General features: G+C 35.5%; 1 protein-coding gene across 1 annotated transcript in view; it reads right to left on the reverse strand.

The window, feature by feature from the left end:
• Nucleotides 1-2346: 2346 nt before the first annotated feature.
• Nucleotides 2347-19551, reverse strand: part of LOC149071770 (arrestin domain-containing protein 4-like) — a 30821-nt gene continuing 13616 nt past the window's right edge. Inside the window, exons 4-7 of the mRNA XM_089247856.1 lie at nucleotides 11911-12131; nucleotides 9507-9689; nucleotides 9226-9411; nucleotides 2347-3211 (exon numbers count right to left, since the gene is read on the reverse strand). Coding sequence (XP_089103982.1) covers nucleotides 3035-3211; nucleotides 9226-9411; nucleotides 9507-9689; nucleotides 11911-12131 — 767 coding nt within the window. The 3' untranslated portion in view covers nucleotides 2347-3034. The remainder of the gene's footprint in view (nucleotides 3212-9225; nucleotides 9412-9506; nucleotides 9690-11910; nucleotides 12132-19551) is intronic.

The raw sequence follows: 19551 nt of genomic DNA on the forward strand, positions 1-19551 counted from the left end.
GGTTAGATTGCGTCGGGGTCGCTGAGAGAAAAAAATTTCTGGAGAAGGGGGCAATGGGACAAAAAGGTTGGGAAACTATGATGTATACATATTAAATAACATGACCTGACTAATTGGACTGACTGATTCCTAATCGCTGAGCCGAACTCGCTGGAGGGGTATTAATGAAATTTTATCAGTGGTTTTATTTCATGATGTGAAACCTCACTTAGTAGAGGTTTTTCAAAATTCGAACCCTAATGGGGAGTCATAAGAGGGTTCAAAGGTTATATAGAGAAATCGTGCCGAGCCGAAACCGCTACTTTACCTCACACCAACTGCTGTCATATATCGCCACACGCCATAATTTCCAACCAATGGAAATGGGCGGGAAATGAAGACTCCATCCATCGGTGAGGAGCCGAAACCTCTGGAGCTATATTGATGGAATTTGGTCAGTAGTTTTATTTCATGACGTAAACATTCACTAAGAAGGGAATTTTTGAAATTTATCCCCTAAAGTTGGTGATGGGGAGAGCCTCAAAGGTTATATAAGCAATCATCGCATAGCCGAAATCGCTGAAGTTATAAATATAAAATTTATGGTCGATAGTTTTATTCTGTAATGTAAAAAACTCACTAACGAGGGATTTTTCAAAATTCAGGGTGCATGGCAAAAAATTCAGGCAATATGAAACAGGGTGCATGGCATTTTACTGGCGAGCCGTTGATCCTAGAGGCATAATTTCAGTTAGGAAAAAGTACCCAAATGACGTGTAGTACTCTGATATGTCATTCATGTTGCCAGGGGGTTGTATAGTTATTTAAACCAAATATGTTAATTTTTAGTACAAACACCCTATGCAATCAAAAAGTTGTTGCTTTGTCTCTCCTGATACTAGCAAAAGAAATTCCACGTTTCTAAGTGCAATATTCGATTGGATATTTGAGTTCAAAAAATGGAAGAAAGTTGAGAAAACAGTATTCCTAGAAGAGCCATTAAGTAAGTTACAAAAGGTAATTAAAATGTAATAGGTGATTGCCACTTCAAAGCTGTTTTTATTTCTTAACATAATCTTCACCAATATCCATGCACTTTTTTGCATCTCCCCAATACCAGCTGCATGAAATTATTTGGGTTGCTGTCTCAGCAACAATAGGATTTCATCTTGAACCTATTCATCATTCACAAAGTGTTTGCCCCCAAAATGTTTTTTAGTGGACTGAACAGATGAAATTCGCTTGAGGGTAGGTCGGGGCGGTAAGATAGATGTTAAAGAAGTTCCTAACGGAATTTTTTAATTGTCTCCTCTGTTAGGCGAGCTGTATGTGGATCAGCCCGTATCAATGCCTCCACCTGCTGCACTTCTGATTCTGTCTCAATGAAAATGGAGCATCCGCTTCGATCATTGTCACGAACTTTTTGAGCGACTTTGGGAAAATTTCTCTACCCAATTCGTCACTGCTTTACGCGGCAAACACCTCACTCCATAAACAGGAAACATGCCTTTGTGGAAATGTTTTGCGTCAAGTCCACCAACAAAAATCGGAAAACATCGCGCTGTTCCTCCGATATCGTACAATAATCGAGCTTGCGTGCGAATTGCACGAGTTGATCTGAAATGAATATCACAAACATGATGATACTGATATCTATCAATATTCTTCGAAAGTACTTGTTACTACTCTAAGAGTTTTCATATCAATTTGTGAATTACTTGATTACGCATCCTGGTACACATAAATGCGGGTGAAGCGGTTGCAAATTTGAAAAAAAAAATGTCGCGACGATCAAAACTACCATCAAACAGGTCGTGTGGTCACATGACGCAAATTATGATGATACTCTGACATGTAGAATGCGATATGCGTCAGATTGAACAAAAATTTCTTTAAAATCAATGTATATAAAAATTCTTTATCATGCACAAGAAAATATAACGATGAATGAAATCGAGATTACAACACAACATCTTTTTATAGAATTTTATCATAAATTTACATAACTTGTCGTTTTTTGAATCGCAAAATAATTTATGACAAATGGCATATATTTATAAAAGTATTGTTTTTGCTTCTATTTCTTTTTAATCATTAAAAGTATCGATGAAGAGATTTAAACAAATTCTTCCAGAGAATTTCAGATCTAGAAACTCATTATAACGATTAATAAAATTTTTAGATTTATATATTATATGTTCGTTTGTATATATCATATAACAATATCAGTATATTATATATTAAATATATAAATAATATACACTTTATTTTTGTAATGGCACTCCCATCAAGAATTCCTGTGGCATGTGTGTTCACGCCAATACAGCTGTACAATATAACCATGGGAAATTATGAACGCACGAATCTGCATAGACTACTATTTATTTCATAAAATTTGATCCATGACAATTGGAAAAAGTTTCCGGGTTGCATATTTATAAACCATACAAAAACGAATAAGTGAGAAATTTAGTGTCAAGTGATAGGTCGTAATGAGTGACGTGGTACAATACGTCATCATTGGCGGAAATCTTGGCGAAATTTAAGGCAAAAGGCAGAAGGACGATTTTGTTTTCTCTGCTTTTGCCTACTTTCCTCGCGTTGCTGCAGGCACTTTTATCTTTATTTTAGATTCCACCATTTCTTTCATTAATTAAGAAAATTAGAAAGAACGGTGGGTGAAACAGCAAAGTATTGTCATTCAACTTTCATCCTTAGAACTTCTCCAAGAACACCGCCAACTGTGACGTATTACAGCCATCTTCGTCATCCATTGCGACCAATAACAAGAATCAAAATTTTCTTCTTACTCGTATGACTGTTTGTTTATTCTTTTTCCGGCTGAAACTCCGTGGTCCAGAATTAAACTAGATGTTTCCATCTACGGTACACATCATCGGTTTCTGGTTTAATTAAACTGGACCACGGTTCTATAGCACGGAAAATTCTTTCAACAAAACCGACTGTGAAAACTTCCATTCTTTCATTCCATGATAATGTTTGTTTCTTTTTCTCACACAATAGAAGTCCTATAGAAATTCGATGAAATATTGCTCTATTTGATAGCTTCTGACTTGAGCCACGGTCTAAACACTGGCAGCACAGCTGGATACGGTGGGGGCCTACCACGCCTTTTCAGCGTTGACTCTTTCCCTCTGACAGGATACGTTGCTATCATGATTGGAAGTTGTAACTTGATTGGACGGTCGGGCCCTTTTGGCTCTATTATGAACTGAAAATACACACAAAAATATTTATTACTAGTCTAATATGACTTTGACTTCTCAGGCTACATATAAATCGCCACGAGCAGAACGTGAACAAGCAGGATGCTACAACTACTGAACCGCGCATTTACCTCATCCATATTCCTCTACGGAATTTCTAATGTATAAGTAGATGTCGTAATGTGCGTGTGTGTTTTACTGTGAACCTAATGTGAAGTATGCTTTTGTGGGATACTTGTTAGGTGTTGCTTGTCAAGTGCTGTCATCTGTCTTCAGTGTTAATTAATGGATCAAATGTTATAGGTCTGATTCATGGACTGAGTTACGGGAGGAGGGATCATGAGGGTGCAACGCCCCCTCATTCTTTGTGTCAACGGCGGAGTCGACGGATATAATGTATATGCATATATATGAATTGGTATCATCATCATCATCATGCCACCACCCCCCGTGCCTTCTGTCTATCTCTGCCAATGGCCTGATTGCTCTCTGTGGAAAGACTTTCTTAAATGAGAGATCGGCTCACGAGTTCGGGACTGCTGATACGACCACATTGTCACCAATCAGAATGCTGGATTCATTCCCTAGATCAATTGCCTGAAGTAAACTATGCACTCAGATAATGGCTTGAACATCTTTATGCATCTCAAACGATTTACACCATTACCAGCTACTAATACTTTGTGCTCCAAATGTTCTCTACTAAACTGAAAGGTCATCTTATAAGAAACTTTAACTGGTAGGCCACTTGGGGAACAGTGCACTCAAAGACAGAGACGTACGCAGCGGGGAGGGTACAATTCCCCCCCCCCACAACCAAACAAAAACTCAATATTAATTTAAATGCTTTTTTTGAATGTTGCTTTAACAATATACTGCTCTCGAAGTAGAGTAGTAGAAAAGCCAGACACGCGTCCCCACGTTAATAATCGCAACGAATCTCTAACTTATGGGGGGGAAGTTGAGCACCCCCCCCCAAAATGTCGATCCCGCTTACGTCCCTGCTCAATAAGAAATGAACTTCGCTATTTTAACAAAATGTAAATGTCGGATGAATATATCTAATTTTATGAATTAATCTTTAACTTTTTCAGACTTCAATACTCAAATTAAATTCGCAATTGATTTTAATTGAAGTTTTGTGCAATATTTCTAAATCATATTGTTGCGGTCTTTATTGTTGTGAAAAATGTAAAATTTCTGGCTAAATTCTGCAAACCATGACATACACTGGCGTGTGTGTACGAATTTGACTTACAAAAAGCCGTCTACTCTTTTCTTCTTCATAGACCTGTCTGGGCAGTGTGTAATTCCCCTATCAACCATTAGGGCAGGGCAAGGGACAACAGTTCGATTCTATCTGGTTCGGAATTTTAAATTTTTAAGTCATGTATTTTTTTAATTTTAAATACATACCCCGCTTATACGGGTGAATTCCTTCGGCACCAAAATTTCTGCCATAGAGACAATGCTAGAGTTCCTTGTTTAATATGATAATTTAAACAACATCTCCCCGCTTAATTGAATATTGCGCTTCAGGTGTAAACTGTTAATACACATTAACCACTATACATATTATGGTTTTTCTTTTTTTGAATGAAGCATTCGAAATTGATGTAAAACATGTTAGTAGGACAAGATTAAAAAAACACACTTGAGAGCAGGTACTCTCTACCTCTACAGGCGTAGCAGTAGTAGGTAGGGCCTCCAAAAAAAGGCTCGGGGATCCATGATGTTCTTAAGTCAGCCACCTCGTTGGGCAGTTTGCCTGTTGTGGCGTTGTATTTGTATTTCACTTCATTTTTTATGTCTGTTGTATTCGAGAAACTTTGTTAATAATATTGATCCTTAGTCAGTTTTCAATATACAAACTATACTAACGTTTCAAAATGGCAATTTAGCTGTGCTCCGCATAATCGGATACCACATTCAATCGGATATTGTGTGTGTTGATATCCAATTAAGAAGGGCCGACTGTACGTTAATTAAAATTATCGTTGTGCGGAAAAAAATCATTGTAGAGTGAATCTCCGTTCTCTGGGCTAGATATCCGTCAGCATGGGTCTTCTTCGATTGACCTCAAAATGTATAGCTTTGAATTTCCAACGTGTCTCCACAACATGTCGATTGCCCTCAGTCTAATTTTCGTTATTGTAAGTTAGCGTTTTCCAACCTATGGTCCGCGGGAATACTGGGTAATTTAATTCTGATTGAAAAGATTACTAAATTGTTGTGATTGATACAAGTAATATCCTTATGGGCTAAAATAAGAAATTAGACTTTTTTCTCCTTATGATAACCATATCTCATCGACTAAATGATGCCAAAAAATGCAATTTAGAAGAAATTAGGAAAAATTTCTTGCTAAAATTACTGAATGGTGGTGAAAAGCTGCTACAAATGGCAGTAAAACAGAAGAAGGAATGTATATTTCACCGGAAAAAAATCGTTGATAATGGCTTATTGGCTTATTTGATCAAGAAAAATAAGAAAAATCTAGAATCTTGAGAGAAAAAATGCGGGACGTCATTGAGAATGTTGCTATAAGTCGGCAAAATCCCCAACTGTAACTAAAATTTCTGAAGAACTTAGGAATTACCGAAGATTGAGCAAGAGCTGTTAGGAATCGCAGTGAAATGAACTGCAATAATTAGCCGAAAAAAAATTTAAACTTGCAAATGTTGCAAATACAGTATATGAGTTGGAAATTTATTAAAATTATCGCAATAACTACCACAATACATTTTATAAACTTCGAAAATTAAGTGGAAGTACGAGAATGTTCCGTAATATAACAGAAAATGTGATAATACAGTTTAAATTGTTTCAGACATTTCACTGGTCCTAAAAAATACTGAGAGGTTGAGAAACGCTGGTATAGGTGATGGAGTGATGTGGGGGGGGGGGAGACTTTGAAATTACTCAAAAATATTAATCGAGTAACCAGTGGTCATATATAAAAACTATGTACAATTCGGATAAGAATTAAAAGAGAACGATGAAGTTATCTTATTACGTTTAAAACTTCATTTCAGGAGAAAATATCGTTTCCTATTTTATAAGAAATCTCCATTTCTTGTCATTCCAAAACAAGCATTATTTTGTTTATAGGATGCTTAGAACTGACCAATGCCCACTTTAGTTTTGCATTTTTATATTAAGCAATCGCTGAATAAAAACTTCAAACGCGTTTTACGAACAATGCCATTTTTGACGTTTTACTGGAGTTTGAAACATGATTTGTAAAAATCCTTTGCTTGTATCATTACAAAACTTTAATGTGATATTCTGACATATATATTATTTTAAGGTGATAAACCAAAATATAAGGCCTATCACTCGTATTTGTCTCGTAACAGTGTTTTTATGCACAATATGTCAAATGAAATTTCAAAAAAAAAAGAAACGCACACACAAATCAACAGATTTTGGTGGAACTTATGGATATCATAGAACCTTTCAAATTTTGGTTCACAACCTGCATCATCACTAGCTGAACGTATATGTATACTGTGAAAATAACAAAACACTTTTCATTCATAATTTTTTTTTTCAATCTTGCTTCGAGAATATCACATGAATTTTGCTCAAAATTCTGACGTAAAAATGACGTTTTCATAGAAAGTGACATAGGTAGTAAAACCTTTATTACTGTTCTCCCCATTTTGAAACCCTCTCTATCAAAATATGTTATTAAATTTCACTCCAGTAACATCTTATAGAAAAGTGCTAAAATAGGTAATCGAATACCTTAAAAAGATATGTCTATTCGCATGCCAGGAAAATAATTTTGTCAGCGTCATCTGCTGTTGATTTGAAACAATAAATTCCGACTTGGATGCGTATTTAAGAAATATCTGTCTTTTTTAAGAAAAATTAAAGTGTATGTTACCATTTAATTAATTTTTCTACCAATTAAAATTAATTAGAGTGAAATTTAATACAGTCAAATATCAGTTAAAATGGTTTTAAGTTATGTAGTTCTCGTGGACGAATAATCACAATCACTGTATCAAAACGTCCGCTTCAAGTTTCGGTTTCGTCAATTGCGCACTCCAATCAAAAATAGTTTCGGTGTCACTAGAGGCATCTATCGGCAGTTATAGATATTATTTTCATTTTATTTTATGTGTTATGTGTGAACGATATTTTTCCTTTTTATTTTCTAATATTTTTTTTTTTTCAAATATGTGCTGTAATTTATCATTTCAATAATATTTAAGAAAGGTGAGCCCACTTATTACAAAATCTGATATACTGAAATATCGGTTAATACGATTTTCTCTTCCGATTTTGTAAACGTGAAGCCTGCCAAGATAAATTAGTTTTGTTGTGTCGCGTCATCTATCTCTGACTTTAAATGACCCGCAAGTGGTAGAAATATCAATTTTTGCGTCATATCCGCGGACTGAAAAGGTTGTGCACCCTTGGTCTAGAGCAGTGATTCCCAACGTGGACGTTAACGACCCCTTGGGGGTGATGGAAAGTTCCAGGGGGCCGTAGACGCTACGGGTATAACATAGGATCGTAAGGGTTAGATTGCGTTAGGGGGTGATGGGAGAAAAGCATTTCGGAAGAAGGGGGCGATGGGACAAAAAAGGTTGGGAAACTATGGTCTAGACTCTAGAGTAATACTAGAATTTGTATTGATATGAAATAGTGGATGTTATAAAATGTCCCAAGCCTTAATAGAAAAAACTAATTCTCAAATAGCGCCACCCCCCCTCCCCAAAAAAAACAAAAACAAATTGCCCGCTTCTGGGTGTAAGCCCACGTTGGGAATCACTATTCCAAACCGAGCAAAACTCCTGTTTTTTTGTCATTGTGGTTAATTTAGTAGGGTACCGTTTTGCATGGTTTGTGAGCAAGGGTGGCTAGAGACAAAATCCTCCCCCATGCCATGCTGGGCATCTTTTTTGCACCCCGCTGTGGTATAAGCCGCACCTGTTAATTGACCAAGAAAGTTCGAAAATTTGTATAGGTCATGCGTATGTGTCAAAAATAAGTTTTTTCTACACATTATCCCAAATATGGTTTGAATTTGGTTCTTCAATTCGCGCCCGAGCGGCGTGGTGATAAGGTGCTCGTCTACCACCGTGAAGCTTGCTGTCCGGGTCCCAAGTTCAAACCCGAGGAAGGATATAGATCAGGTATTTCCCCTAACGAGCTTGAGGCGACCATCGATAGACAATGCTTTCACTTCCAACCCATCTCATTAATGGCAGTTAATTGAAATATAGTGATATGGTCAGAGTTGGTGTTGCAGTTTATTCTGCACATTTCCTCCCCCCCCCCCCACACACACACACCTGAAGATCTGCTTGCTCTTTGCGGAGTGCCTTCTTCAAATAGGACACCGGTTCGCATTCACTTCTTGAAGTTGGAACACCACATCTTCAGAGCCGACTACGTGCCACTGCACCTCCAATGGGGTTCGAAACTGGATCCTCATGATGAAAGTAGGGCACGGTACCCACACGATCGCAGAGCCGCCAAAATGTTATAACTGAATATCTGTATCGTTTTAGGGTTTGATGCTCTCCGCTTACAGATTTACCTTTATTCTCGGAGTTGTAGAAACAATTTCTTCTGACCATCCTTGTGATGCCTGCGAGATCGAGCCCGGGTCATCAAGATGCGGTTTTGTGAGTTCATCACTACACCCACACGACCTAAGGGCATGACCAAGGTATTGCCTGTAGTAGCATAGGGAAAGCTATGCCATAATTTGATCGTTTCCTACCGCCAGATGGTGCCACATCAAATATTATTAAAACTACCTTGTCTGTTGGGTAAACTTTGCCTTTTGTTCTGCTCCCAAAAAATGAAATCGGAAGCCGTGTTAGATTGAGAAATCAAAGCATCCGACAAGTTCAAACTGTTATCTGTGAATCTTTGAAAATAATATAATATCCCAGAATTCGTATGGAAGGAATTCATGTGGGCTTGGACCTGTTTTTAGTTAGTCGTTAGAGGACCTCATTTATAAAAGGATTGGTCATAAATGCAAGCTACTCACGTAGACGTCGTACTGAATGCGTATCAAATGACATCCTCTCAAGTTCGTCGGTGGCAGTGGCGGAATATGAAGCATTTCGTTTTGCCACTGGTCATTAGAGCCGCACAGGATTCTACCTTTCTGTAATGAGGCTAATTCCCGGGTCTCACTCTGCACAAGCTTGTTCTTTGCCGTGTATTGAATGGTCTGTGAACATGAAACAGTAATTAAATCATCATCAAAAAATATCGAATATATTTGTTTTTAATTCGGTAGAGAAACTTTCAGATTTCCAATTTTACCTCCGTCAGAATGGCCTTTGTCCTCTTGATGGTGACTCTGCTGCTGTTCTCGATGGAAGCAAATATGCAAATGTTTTCACCTGGCACGTAACCACCTCTGTCGAGTCTAATCCTACAGATGATGCGACCAGCCGTGAAACATGGGATGCCTATATTTTCTTCGATTTCACAATGGAAAGGTTGCTAAAATGAAGATATTACAAGTTTGGTCTCGAGTATTCAGAAAATAAATAATTCCTCCAATACTGATTATAATTGACCTAAAGATACTGTTTATCATCGATTTTTATTAGTTTATCCCTAAATTTCTGAGTTTTTTCTTTCTCGTAAATTTTTGTGCAATGAAAAGAACTTCGACTCTATTGTCCAAAATTAACTTAATTAATTTGATCCTTTTGATCATTTTTTTCTGACCCCCACCCCCAATACTTCCTTGGAATGGAACAGTACGAAACTTTTTCCAGTTTAACTTAGATTACCCTCAACTTACTAATTCTCTTGTTTTGCGTTTAAATACAATTTGTATCTAAACTTTCAGTTCACCCTTCTGTCTTACAAAAACCTTCAGCTACCATAATTTCGTCTCTTCCATACACCTTTATATTTTGCCAATTGAATTTGTTGAAAGACACATAGGATTACTCTGTGGGATGCATCCAAAAAAAACTTTTACTCAGTGAATTTCCTTTGGAGGTGAGTAAAGATTTTATTGTCCATTAGTGCCAGATATAGCAAACGTTGACATCCTCGAGGTTGTATCTCTTACCGCAATCACCTAGCATCAAAGGAACTGGCAGAACTAAATATTTAAAAACATTTTTCTACAAGTACAATGTATATATATACAGGGTGATTATAAAAAAACTATCCCGACATATGGGCCCTAACTATCATACCATTCACAGAAACTGAATGAAATTTTGGCATAAGGTATTTTGATGTATGCTCTCAAGAATGATATGGAAAACAACAGTGTCACTCTAACAGTTACGGTTACAGTGAGAAAATTTCAAAAATATCAAATGGCAACACCAAGTTTTTTGTATTGGAATGTGATCTCCATTGTGAAAAAATCCTAAATAGCGTTCGAACGGCAACTGTAGCATGAAAATCACCGGCGGTAGATAGGCTAAAAGTGAGGACAACCAATAAGGACAGAGAAGCAGCCTAAAATAAAGCATTTTATTGTGTTTCACAAATTTTCCACATGACCTTGTGGAGGACTAATCAGGCTGGGATCTCAGCCGAAGAAACGGTGTGACGAATGAAACGAACATTAATGCTCTGGTGCACGGCAAAGTACTTTTTACTTTTTCCTTGCCTAGCTCCGGGGATTTTCGTGCTACAGGTGCCATTCCAACGCTATTTAGTGTTTTTCAGTATGGAGATCGCATTCCAATACAAAAAACTTGGTGTTGCCATTTGTTATTTTCGAAATTTTCTCACTGTAACCGTAACTGTTAGAATGACACTGTGGTTTTCCATATCATTCTTGAGCGCATACCTCAAAATACCTTATGCCAAAATTTCATTCAGTTTCTGTGAATGCTATGATAGTTAGGGGTCCATATGTCGGGATAGTTTTTTTATAATCACCCCGTATATATATATAATATTTATAGATTCCAATAACATTTGCATTTTTTTTTTGTGTTTGTAATTTTCAAGGTACAACGGTGGTTACAACTTCTTGTTATACCTTGGAGCATTTTGGATTTTCCAAAAATTCGTATTTAATGATTACCGTAAGATACAAAGGTGATTTTTAAATTCTACCTGATGTTTCATACAGTATACAGATACTAAAGAATATAATATTTAGCGAAATTTTACGATAAAAATTGATCGAGAAAAAAATGTTTGAAAACAGAAATGTGTCAAAGTATATATATAACAGTGTTCCCTATTTAACAAAAAAATTTCAGATTTTTGAAATTTTCTATACATTTTTTTTTTTGAAACATGAAATTCTAATGAATAATCAGATATTTTTGCTAACACATGTAAATAAACATTTCTGAGAATTTTAGAATTTTTGGTGAAGTAATTTTTAATCTACTGAAATTAGAGAAAATCGCGTTTAGTGTCTTTCACACTATAATTCATTACCTTTTCGTAGTTCTATTAGTTATCCCTTTTATAGTAGTTCTTTTATTTTGAAAGAACTGATTTACCGATTGACATGAAATTTTTTGCATCCGATTTTTAAATGAATGTAATATATTTTCAAAAATACTTTCCGAAAAATCGAGTTTAGGGGTCGTGACACCCCTTAATATGAAATAGTAAAACAGTATAATTTAGGGAGACTTTAAATTTCCATTGGATATATTTTTCATGAGAAAAATTATCCACCATTTTATTACTTTCTATGTAAATCCCAACGTATTGATATTTAACATACCATCAATAGCGACGGTTCCAGATTTAAGTCGATTGGGTTCATGACAATGAAGACCTGCTGGTTCTTATGAGTTAGGCCTGAGGCTTCTTTAAGCTCAGCTTTGCAGTAATATTGCACCCAGCCGTGTTTGGCCAGAAATGTCGATGGTAGGCCGAGTGGTAAACCCAGCTTGAACGGGAAAGTGTGAATACCTGGTGACAAAATCATTACTCTTCCACCTCCTGGGACAAAAAAAAAACATACAAACCTTGAGAATTTATTTAAATTGTACCACATATGCATTCACGAAAACAATTACGAAATGTAAAAATTACTAATGTGACAATTTCATCATAATAGTAATCGTACATTAATTAAGAATATTACTTGAACTAAAAATTTAATACTAATAAAATAATAGAAATATACAAACAGTAAATCTTGGCTAAATCGAATTTTGGATAATTTAAAGTTTTACGAATTCCCCTTGAGTTTTCTCTCTAATTTAAGTGAAATTCTTTAAGGGACATAAGAGTGAAATATTTGAGGGGGGAAAGAAATCCGTTACAGAAAATGGAACGCTTTCTTTTTCCTCAAAACTGGTTACGTAGAATGACTGATTGTGTGGTGAAATTCCGAAAGTATATGGGATGTGGTGGTGGTGGGGGATGTCAATAGAGATTCGTCTGTGAAAGTAAATAAAGTTGGGGGGGGGGGGGTGTTTGGATGCTTTATACCGGACAAAGACAGTTTATTACCTCTCCAGCCCCGTGACACCGCAGGAATCGTAGAACGTCCCACGTCCCCTTTAGTATGATGGGTGATATACACCAGTGTTTCTTTATTGCCGGACCACGGCCTGGTGCCGGGCCTCCAACATCAGTCAAACCGGGCCGTGAATAGCTCACTGATTCATTTTTACCCATTTATACGCCCATTAGGAGTGTGTATGACCGGGCCTTCCACTCGCATAAAAGAAATCAACCGGGCCGCGGGCTTCCAAAGGTTGAGAACCACTGATGTATACCGTTTGGAAAAAAAGAAAAATTGGGTTAGGGTGAAGTGGGAAGGAGTGAGTGTTCCCACACTATTTTCGCAGCCTAGGATTTAAACAACAAAGAAGTTTCACTCCTATCGCGCGAGATTCTCGCGAAGATTTTTTTCAAATTTTTTGGATAAATCGAAGTTGGCGGGGGAAAAAAATCGTGGTATTTTAATGAACAAATTTAAGTGTGGAAAATTTCTATAAAAACAGTTAGACTTTGTTTCTTAATGCACAGCACATTATTGCATCTGATTATTTTTTATACTTGAAAAAGTTTTGAAAAAACGTCAACCTCGGTTGTAATGACACCTGAGTCTTAACGACAACATTCCGCGGAATATTCGATGTCGTTATTACCGAGTTTGACTGTAGATACTATATCAAATGGTTCTTCTTCTCCATTTTGCAGTGTAAAAGACTTCCAAGTAATTAAGATTGAAAATATTATACCGAATAATTTATTTCCATTCCTGCATGGAAATCACAACCTTGGCCGAACGCGGAAATGAGGATAATCACTTCTCTAGAACAAGAAGAAGAAACACAAAAACGAGTTCTACGACTACAACATGAAATTTCAGTGTAGTTTGAATCACCATCATCATGGTCTGGAACGCGAGCTCCAAGAACTCGACCTAGGACCTAACTGTGTTTAAAAATAAAAACACATCTCGAGGCTAGAATAGGTTCAAATTGACGATGACTTATCGCTCTTTGCAAAGAGTTGACGCTTTCTCCTCTCTCTTAACCTTTTCTTCGATAATACAATGGAAATTGGAATTTGTATATAATGTTTTATTGTAATTTAAAACTGCTAGATTCTTTACCATTGCTTAACGGGGGGCATTCAAAATTGATGAATTAAAAAATAAAAATATTACAATTGGAATACATAATGAGAGAAATAATGAGAATTATTGAAAGTTGAGCATTGATGAATTAAAGAAAATAGTAATGCAAAAAAAACAATCCAAAAACTAATGAAAATTTGAAATTGAGGAATACGAAAAATAACTCAAACTAATTCCGAAGCTAAAAATAAAATTGGAACCAATTGGAACGAAATCAATGAAGGAAATATTTCCAGAACCTACGAAAATTTGAGATTAATGAGAAAAATAATTCGAGCTCGTACGGAAATTCGAAATTAATGAAATAGATCAGGTGGTCATAAAAAGAGGTACTTTTTATCTTTTGTGAGGTATAATCTCATGAATTTTTCAAAAACTGAATATTCTTTTGTTGGTATTTTACATTACATTCTTAGAGAGTAGAGTTTTTGCGTATACACTGTACTTAAAAAATATTGTTGGATGCAGCATTTTTTAGACCTCACTTTTGCGGCATCTTCACCCTATAGGGTGGAGTAAAATAAGTAGAGCATGGGATAAATTTTTTCACATCAAATAATAATGAAATTTTAAGAAAATAATTAGGGTTGGTTAATCGGGTCGGTTTATCGATCAATTGTTAGTCGAAGTTAAAAATTAATTGAGTTAGTCGACTCAATCAATTTCTGATCAAAAATTGATTAAGATTTTTATTTAAAGTTGAATTATAAACTTGATTTACTAGACTAAACCGATAAATGTTTTAAATTACGTTCATATACAAAACATTTCGGATGAATGATCGTATTTCAAAATATTTGAATCAATATTTTTATCAAATTTTACGACATGAGGAAACACAAGTCGATTGAACGAAAACTAGTGATAATTTCGAAAATTACTGACAAGAAAAAAAATAACGACAAGATCGAATTTATTAAATTGCAGGATATGCCAAGCACATATGCAGCATATCGTCCCTTTTGTATGTACCAGAAGCATGAATGCCAACATGAATATATACCAGAAACATGAATTACAACTTTTCCATATTTAGTAACATGGGTAGACTAAATATGGAAAAGTTGTTTTTTAAGCTCCAGAAAAATTCACACATTAATGTTTCTGAGAAAGGGAAGACTATATTAAATAACTTCAAGCAGGGCCTTTATTTCTTAATCTATTTCTATATTTGTTTATATATCCATTCAGTGAGTGGATACGTGAAATAAATATAATATACTAGCCATAATACCCGGCGCTTTTCGGGTTTTCTTTAATTACTGGGAGGATTGGAAAAATGATAAACCATTATAAAGGAATAAACTGTTATAATGGCAGCATTAAAGATGTGACAAACCATTGTAAAGGCATATACACGTCTGAAACGCATTGTTGGGAACCACGGTAACCAAAGTAACTGTTCCGAAAGTGATTGTTGAGGCCCCAAAATCATTGTGGCCCGACAGTTTTTAGTCCATTTCGGGCATTTGACCAGCTCCCCACGAACTTTTAAAGTAGCCTACGATTTAATCCCGGTCCTGTTTAGTATATATGCAAAATCTGGCGATGATCGGTCTAAAACTGTAGATTTGTGTAAATAACAGATATACATACTTTCACATTTATATATAATATTTTTATAGCATCAATTGATATTATATAGTTACCAAAACACTACATTTGCTATGAATGAATTTGACATTATTCGATTAAAATTCGATTAAATATATATATATATATATATATATATATATATCGAATACAATTGTTTGATTCACCAGTAAAATATTTTAATCGATTCCCAGTCCTAAAAATAATCAATCAGTCAGCTAGACACTGAAATTTTATTTAACACACTCATTTAACAATCATTTTCTACTATTAAATTCCGAACTTTTAATGTATTTTATGGTCAAAACTGGCTTTGTTAGGATTTTCAAATACAACCGACCCCTTATTTTTATCTATGTCGTCATTTTCTGGAAAGGTATAAATATTCCTAATTTTGGTTTCTTCAAGATGTTTAACATGTAAGAAATTCTTATCTTTATTAATTACTTGTCATTTGCATCCCTGATTTTTGTTCTTTTCATATTAAACCAGCATCCTACAGCTTTCTGACATTTTTCATAAAGTTTGAATATGTGTGTATTTCCTCATATTCGCCATTTTTTATTTTCATTATCATGATCTTAATCGCATGAGATGATATCAATTAATTTCAACCGCAACATTTGCTTTTTCATGTCCATGTGGATAAAATTGGCATGACGGTCAGACAAACGTTCTTTAACTTCTTTTTTTTACAGCTGCGGGCAGGTGAAAGCAGTTGAACATTTTTGTTCACCAGCGTAAATGGGATAAATAATTTGCAGACCGACGGAAAATAAATAAATGGAACAAATAATTTTTGAACAAAAAAAATCATACACAGCAAATAATGAATAGGAGACACGATATGGATACATACAAGAAATTATTTGCAGACCGGCAAAAAAATTACCAAAATTGGCAAAAGATTGCCAATATTAGCCGAAAAATTATCCAATTATTGCTAAAAATGCTGAAAAACTGCCAATTACGGGAAGAAGAGGGGGCTACTATTACTACTACAACTCGTAATGGGTAAAAGTGTTTTTTTTAAATAAATTTCGAAAAACGTGAATGATTTTCATGAAAAAAAAGTATGAAACGAATGTTATATGAATACAAATACAAATACAACGCCACAACAGGCAAAATGCCCAATGAAGTGACTGAGAAAAAGATGCCCATAAAAATATGGATGTCATATATTTCAAAAATACAGCAATCCAATTAAAAATGCAATTAACAAAAATTATAAACAATACATACACATGCTAAAATATTATGTACAATGCCCATAAAGAATACTTATGGTTGTCTTAATCTAAGAAAAATTATGGCCTTCTGGCGCAGGTCGGATTCGAACCCATTTCTAGGACTGTCTCTACGTATCTCTGAAATTTATTATCAGAGTCATAATTATCATAACGTAACGGATTTTAGAAGTAATAGTTATTATGTAGGTTGAACAAGTCATGCATTTTTTTTAATTCTTAATTTCAAATATTTAACTAGCCCTTGTTAAAAATAAGGCAAAAAACGGGAGTTTCATGTCCCGTAAAATACAGGTTACGTGGTCACTTCATACTATTTATATACAAGTTTCTGGCCGCAAATGGCAAAAATACCATATATGGCGCACGGACTGAAAAAGTTGTAAACCTTTGTGGTCAAAAAAAAGTATCGGATACAAAAATTCAAATTCTGATTTGCTTCGTAATAACTGATAATAATAACTTGATTCTCCCGTATTCCCAATAGATCCGTATGATCTGTCCAGCTGAGAATTTGTTAGATTTAATAAACATCTATTCCCGAACCGGAATTCGAACAAAGACCTGCACAGTCTAGCTTCCTACTCACTTGACTGCACAAGTTGTTTGCAAACAATCAAACTCGTTGTTGAATGTTAAGAATCCGCTTTTGTGATTAAAAAAGAGGTTTCACTATGATTTTTTGAGCTTTTCAATTTATCGCTTCCTTTTCACTTGGCAGTCTACTGACAAGGTGCGAAACATGTTTGAGACATTTGCGAAGAGATTGAATGAGCGGAATAAAAAAAAAACGTGAATAGCTGCCAAATCCTGAGCTATGTAAAATAGTGTAAATACGTAAGAGAGCTTTTCGATGCCGATCGCATTGTGCACAGAATGAACTGATTTTATCGAAAACATCAACGACATTCATAAGTAGAGTTATGAAATCTCATAATTTCTGGCAGGTATCTCTTTTTTTCCGTGGTTTCAATTCTCTGTGTGCATGGTAAGCAAGACCTAGATTTACTCTGTTTATCAATTGTCGAGAGAGAGAGAATTATTCTTCTCTCTTCCTTTTTCTCAGTCGACTTTTCAGTCCCTTGAGGCTACAGAGTGCTTGTTTGTATGTGTATAAAAGAAATTTTATTTGTGCGTTATATGCTGGCATTTTTCTGTTTTACATGCTTGCATTTGTGTGTTATATGTTTTTATTTGTGTAACGTATGCTTGAATTGTGAATATGTTTGTATTTGTGAGTATGTTTGTATTTGTGAGTATGTTTGTATTTGTGAGTATGTTTGTATTTGTGAGTATGTTTGTATTTGTGAGTATGTTTGTATTTGTGAGTATGTTTGTATTTGTGAGTATGTTTGTATTTGTGAGTATGTTTGTATTTGTGAGTATGTTTGTATTTGTGAATATGTTTGTACTTGTGAAAAATAACAAAAAATATAAATATTTTCCCGTTACAATAACGTTCGTATAAGAATACTGTCCATTTTAGCATAGATTGAAATCATATCAGTTATGTATCTCTATAGGTTTCAAAATGAATGCTACCATCGTTCAACGTAGAACTTCCCCTCAACCCTAAACTAAGAACTCCCAGAACATTTATATTTTAGGAATTTAAGAGCCTTAACCAGATCAGAAATGGCCCCTTACGATGATAGGAAGTAATCCGTGAATTCGGTTTCTTAGCAGAACTCATAAGCTATACAAAAAAACTGCGAAGGAAAAAACATTCAGGTGCCTTCCTCATTGCAGGGGGAAGCGCTATGAAGTGCGAACTATACCAACGAAAAAACCTCTGCACTACCAACCGTAAGCAAGAAATGAGAAATGTCATGAAATTTCAATAATCTGACATAAACAGTTTGGGTATAATCGCATGTCAAATAAGCTTTTGCGGTCAGAATGACACTTCCGTCGTTTAAGTGTAAAAAGTGTTTGCGCAAATGAGTGAGATTTCTACCAAAGAGATACTTTGTCGGTTTTTTTTTTTTTTTTACCTTTGAGGTAAGAAAATGTTATATACGTATAATACTCACGTATAAATACCGGTTTCCCTTCTTTAAAAACGAGTGTTTACGAAGCTGTTTCTTTCATTACCGCTCATTTCTCCTTGGCCTTCAGGCCCAAATTCTTGTCGTGACTGGCGAATTTTCGTTCGAAAAAAAAAAAACTTGCTGGAGCAGTTTTCCATTCATTAGTGAAAAAATAAATGAATTAGAATTTACACGGGAGAAAATTCTAGTTCAGCGTAACTGAACCTATGTTCCGCGATGTTGGGAGAGGCAGATATGATAACTCAATTTTAATTGAATGTGAAAAATTATATATTCGTTACATGTAATATTAGTTTTATCCGTATGAATGTAAATAAAAAATACGTGATGAAAAACACGGTGGAAATTGTGAATAATCAGGGTGTTTCATAAAGAATCATCCGATTTCAAAAAATCATAACTATTCAGCTTTTAATCCATTTTGATCGAATAATGTATAGGTAGAAAGAAGGAAATCTCAAGTTTCTCTCACGCACTTGCCGACATGTAGCGCTAATGCTCTTTCTTCGGCCACCACTTCAGTGTTTGTCAAGATGGCGACTACACAACAGAAATCGTTTCGTGTTCTTAGCTTCGTGAAGTGTGAGTCCGTAACAACTGTTCATCGTGCTTTTCGTCGACAATACCCCCTGGTGTTGAACTTCCTACCGCTCAGAATATTAGTCGATGGTCTAAACAATTCCGATACACGGTTGTCTGTGTAAAGGGAAATCCCCTGACCGGCCACGCATGTCAGACGAAAATGTGGATCGCATCCGACAGTTTCGCACGTAGTCCACAGAAATCGACTCGCAGTGGATGCAAACATGCTCGCAAAAGTTTGAGACAAATTTGACTACCGTATAGACATATGCCGTGCATCCCAAGGTGGA

Source organism: Pholcus phalangioides, unplaced genomic scaffold, assembly GCF_987345545.1.
Source record: "Pholcus phalangioides strain wild (caught in Gottingen) unplaced genomic scaffold, Ppha-v1.0 ptg000018l_1, whole genome shotgun sequence".
Taxonomy (NCBI): Eukaryota; Metazoa; Arthropoda; class Arachnida; order Araneae; family Pholcidae; genus Pholcus; species Pholcus phalangioides.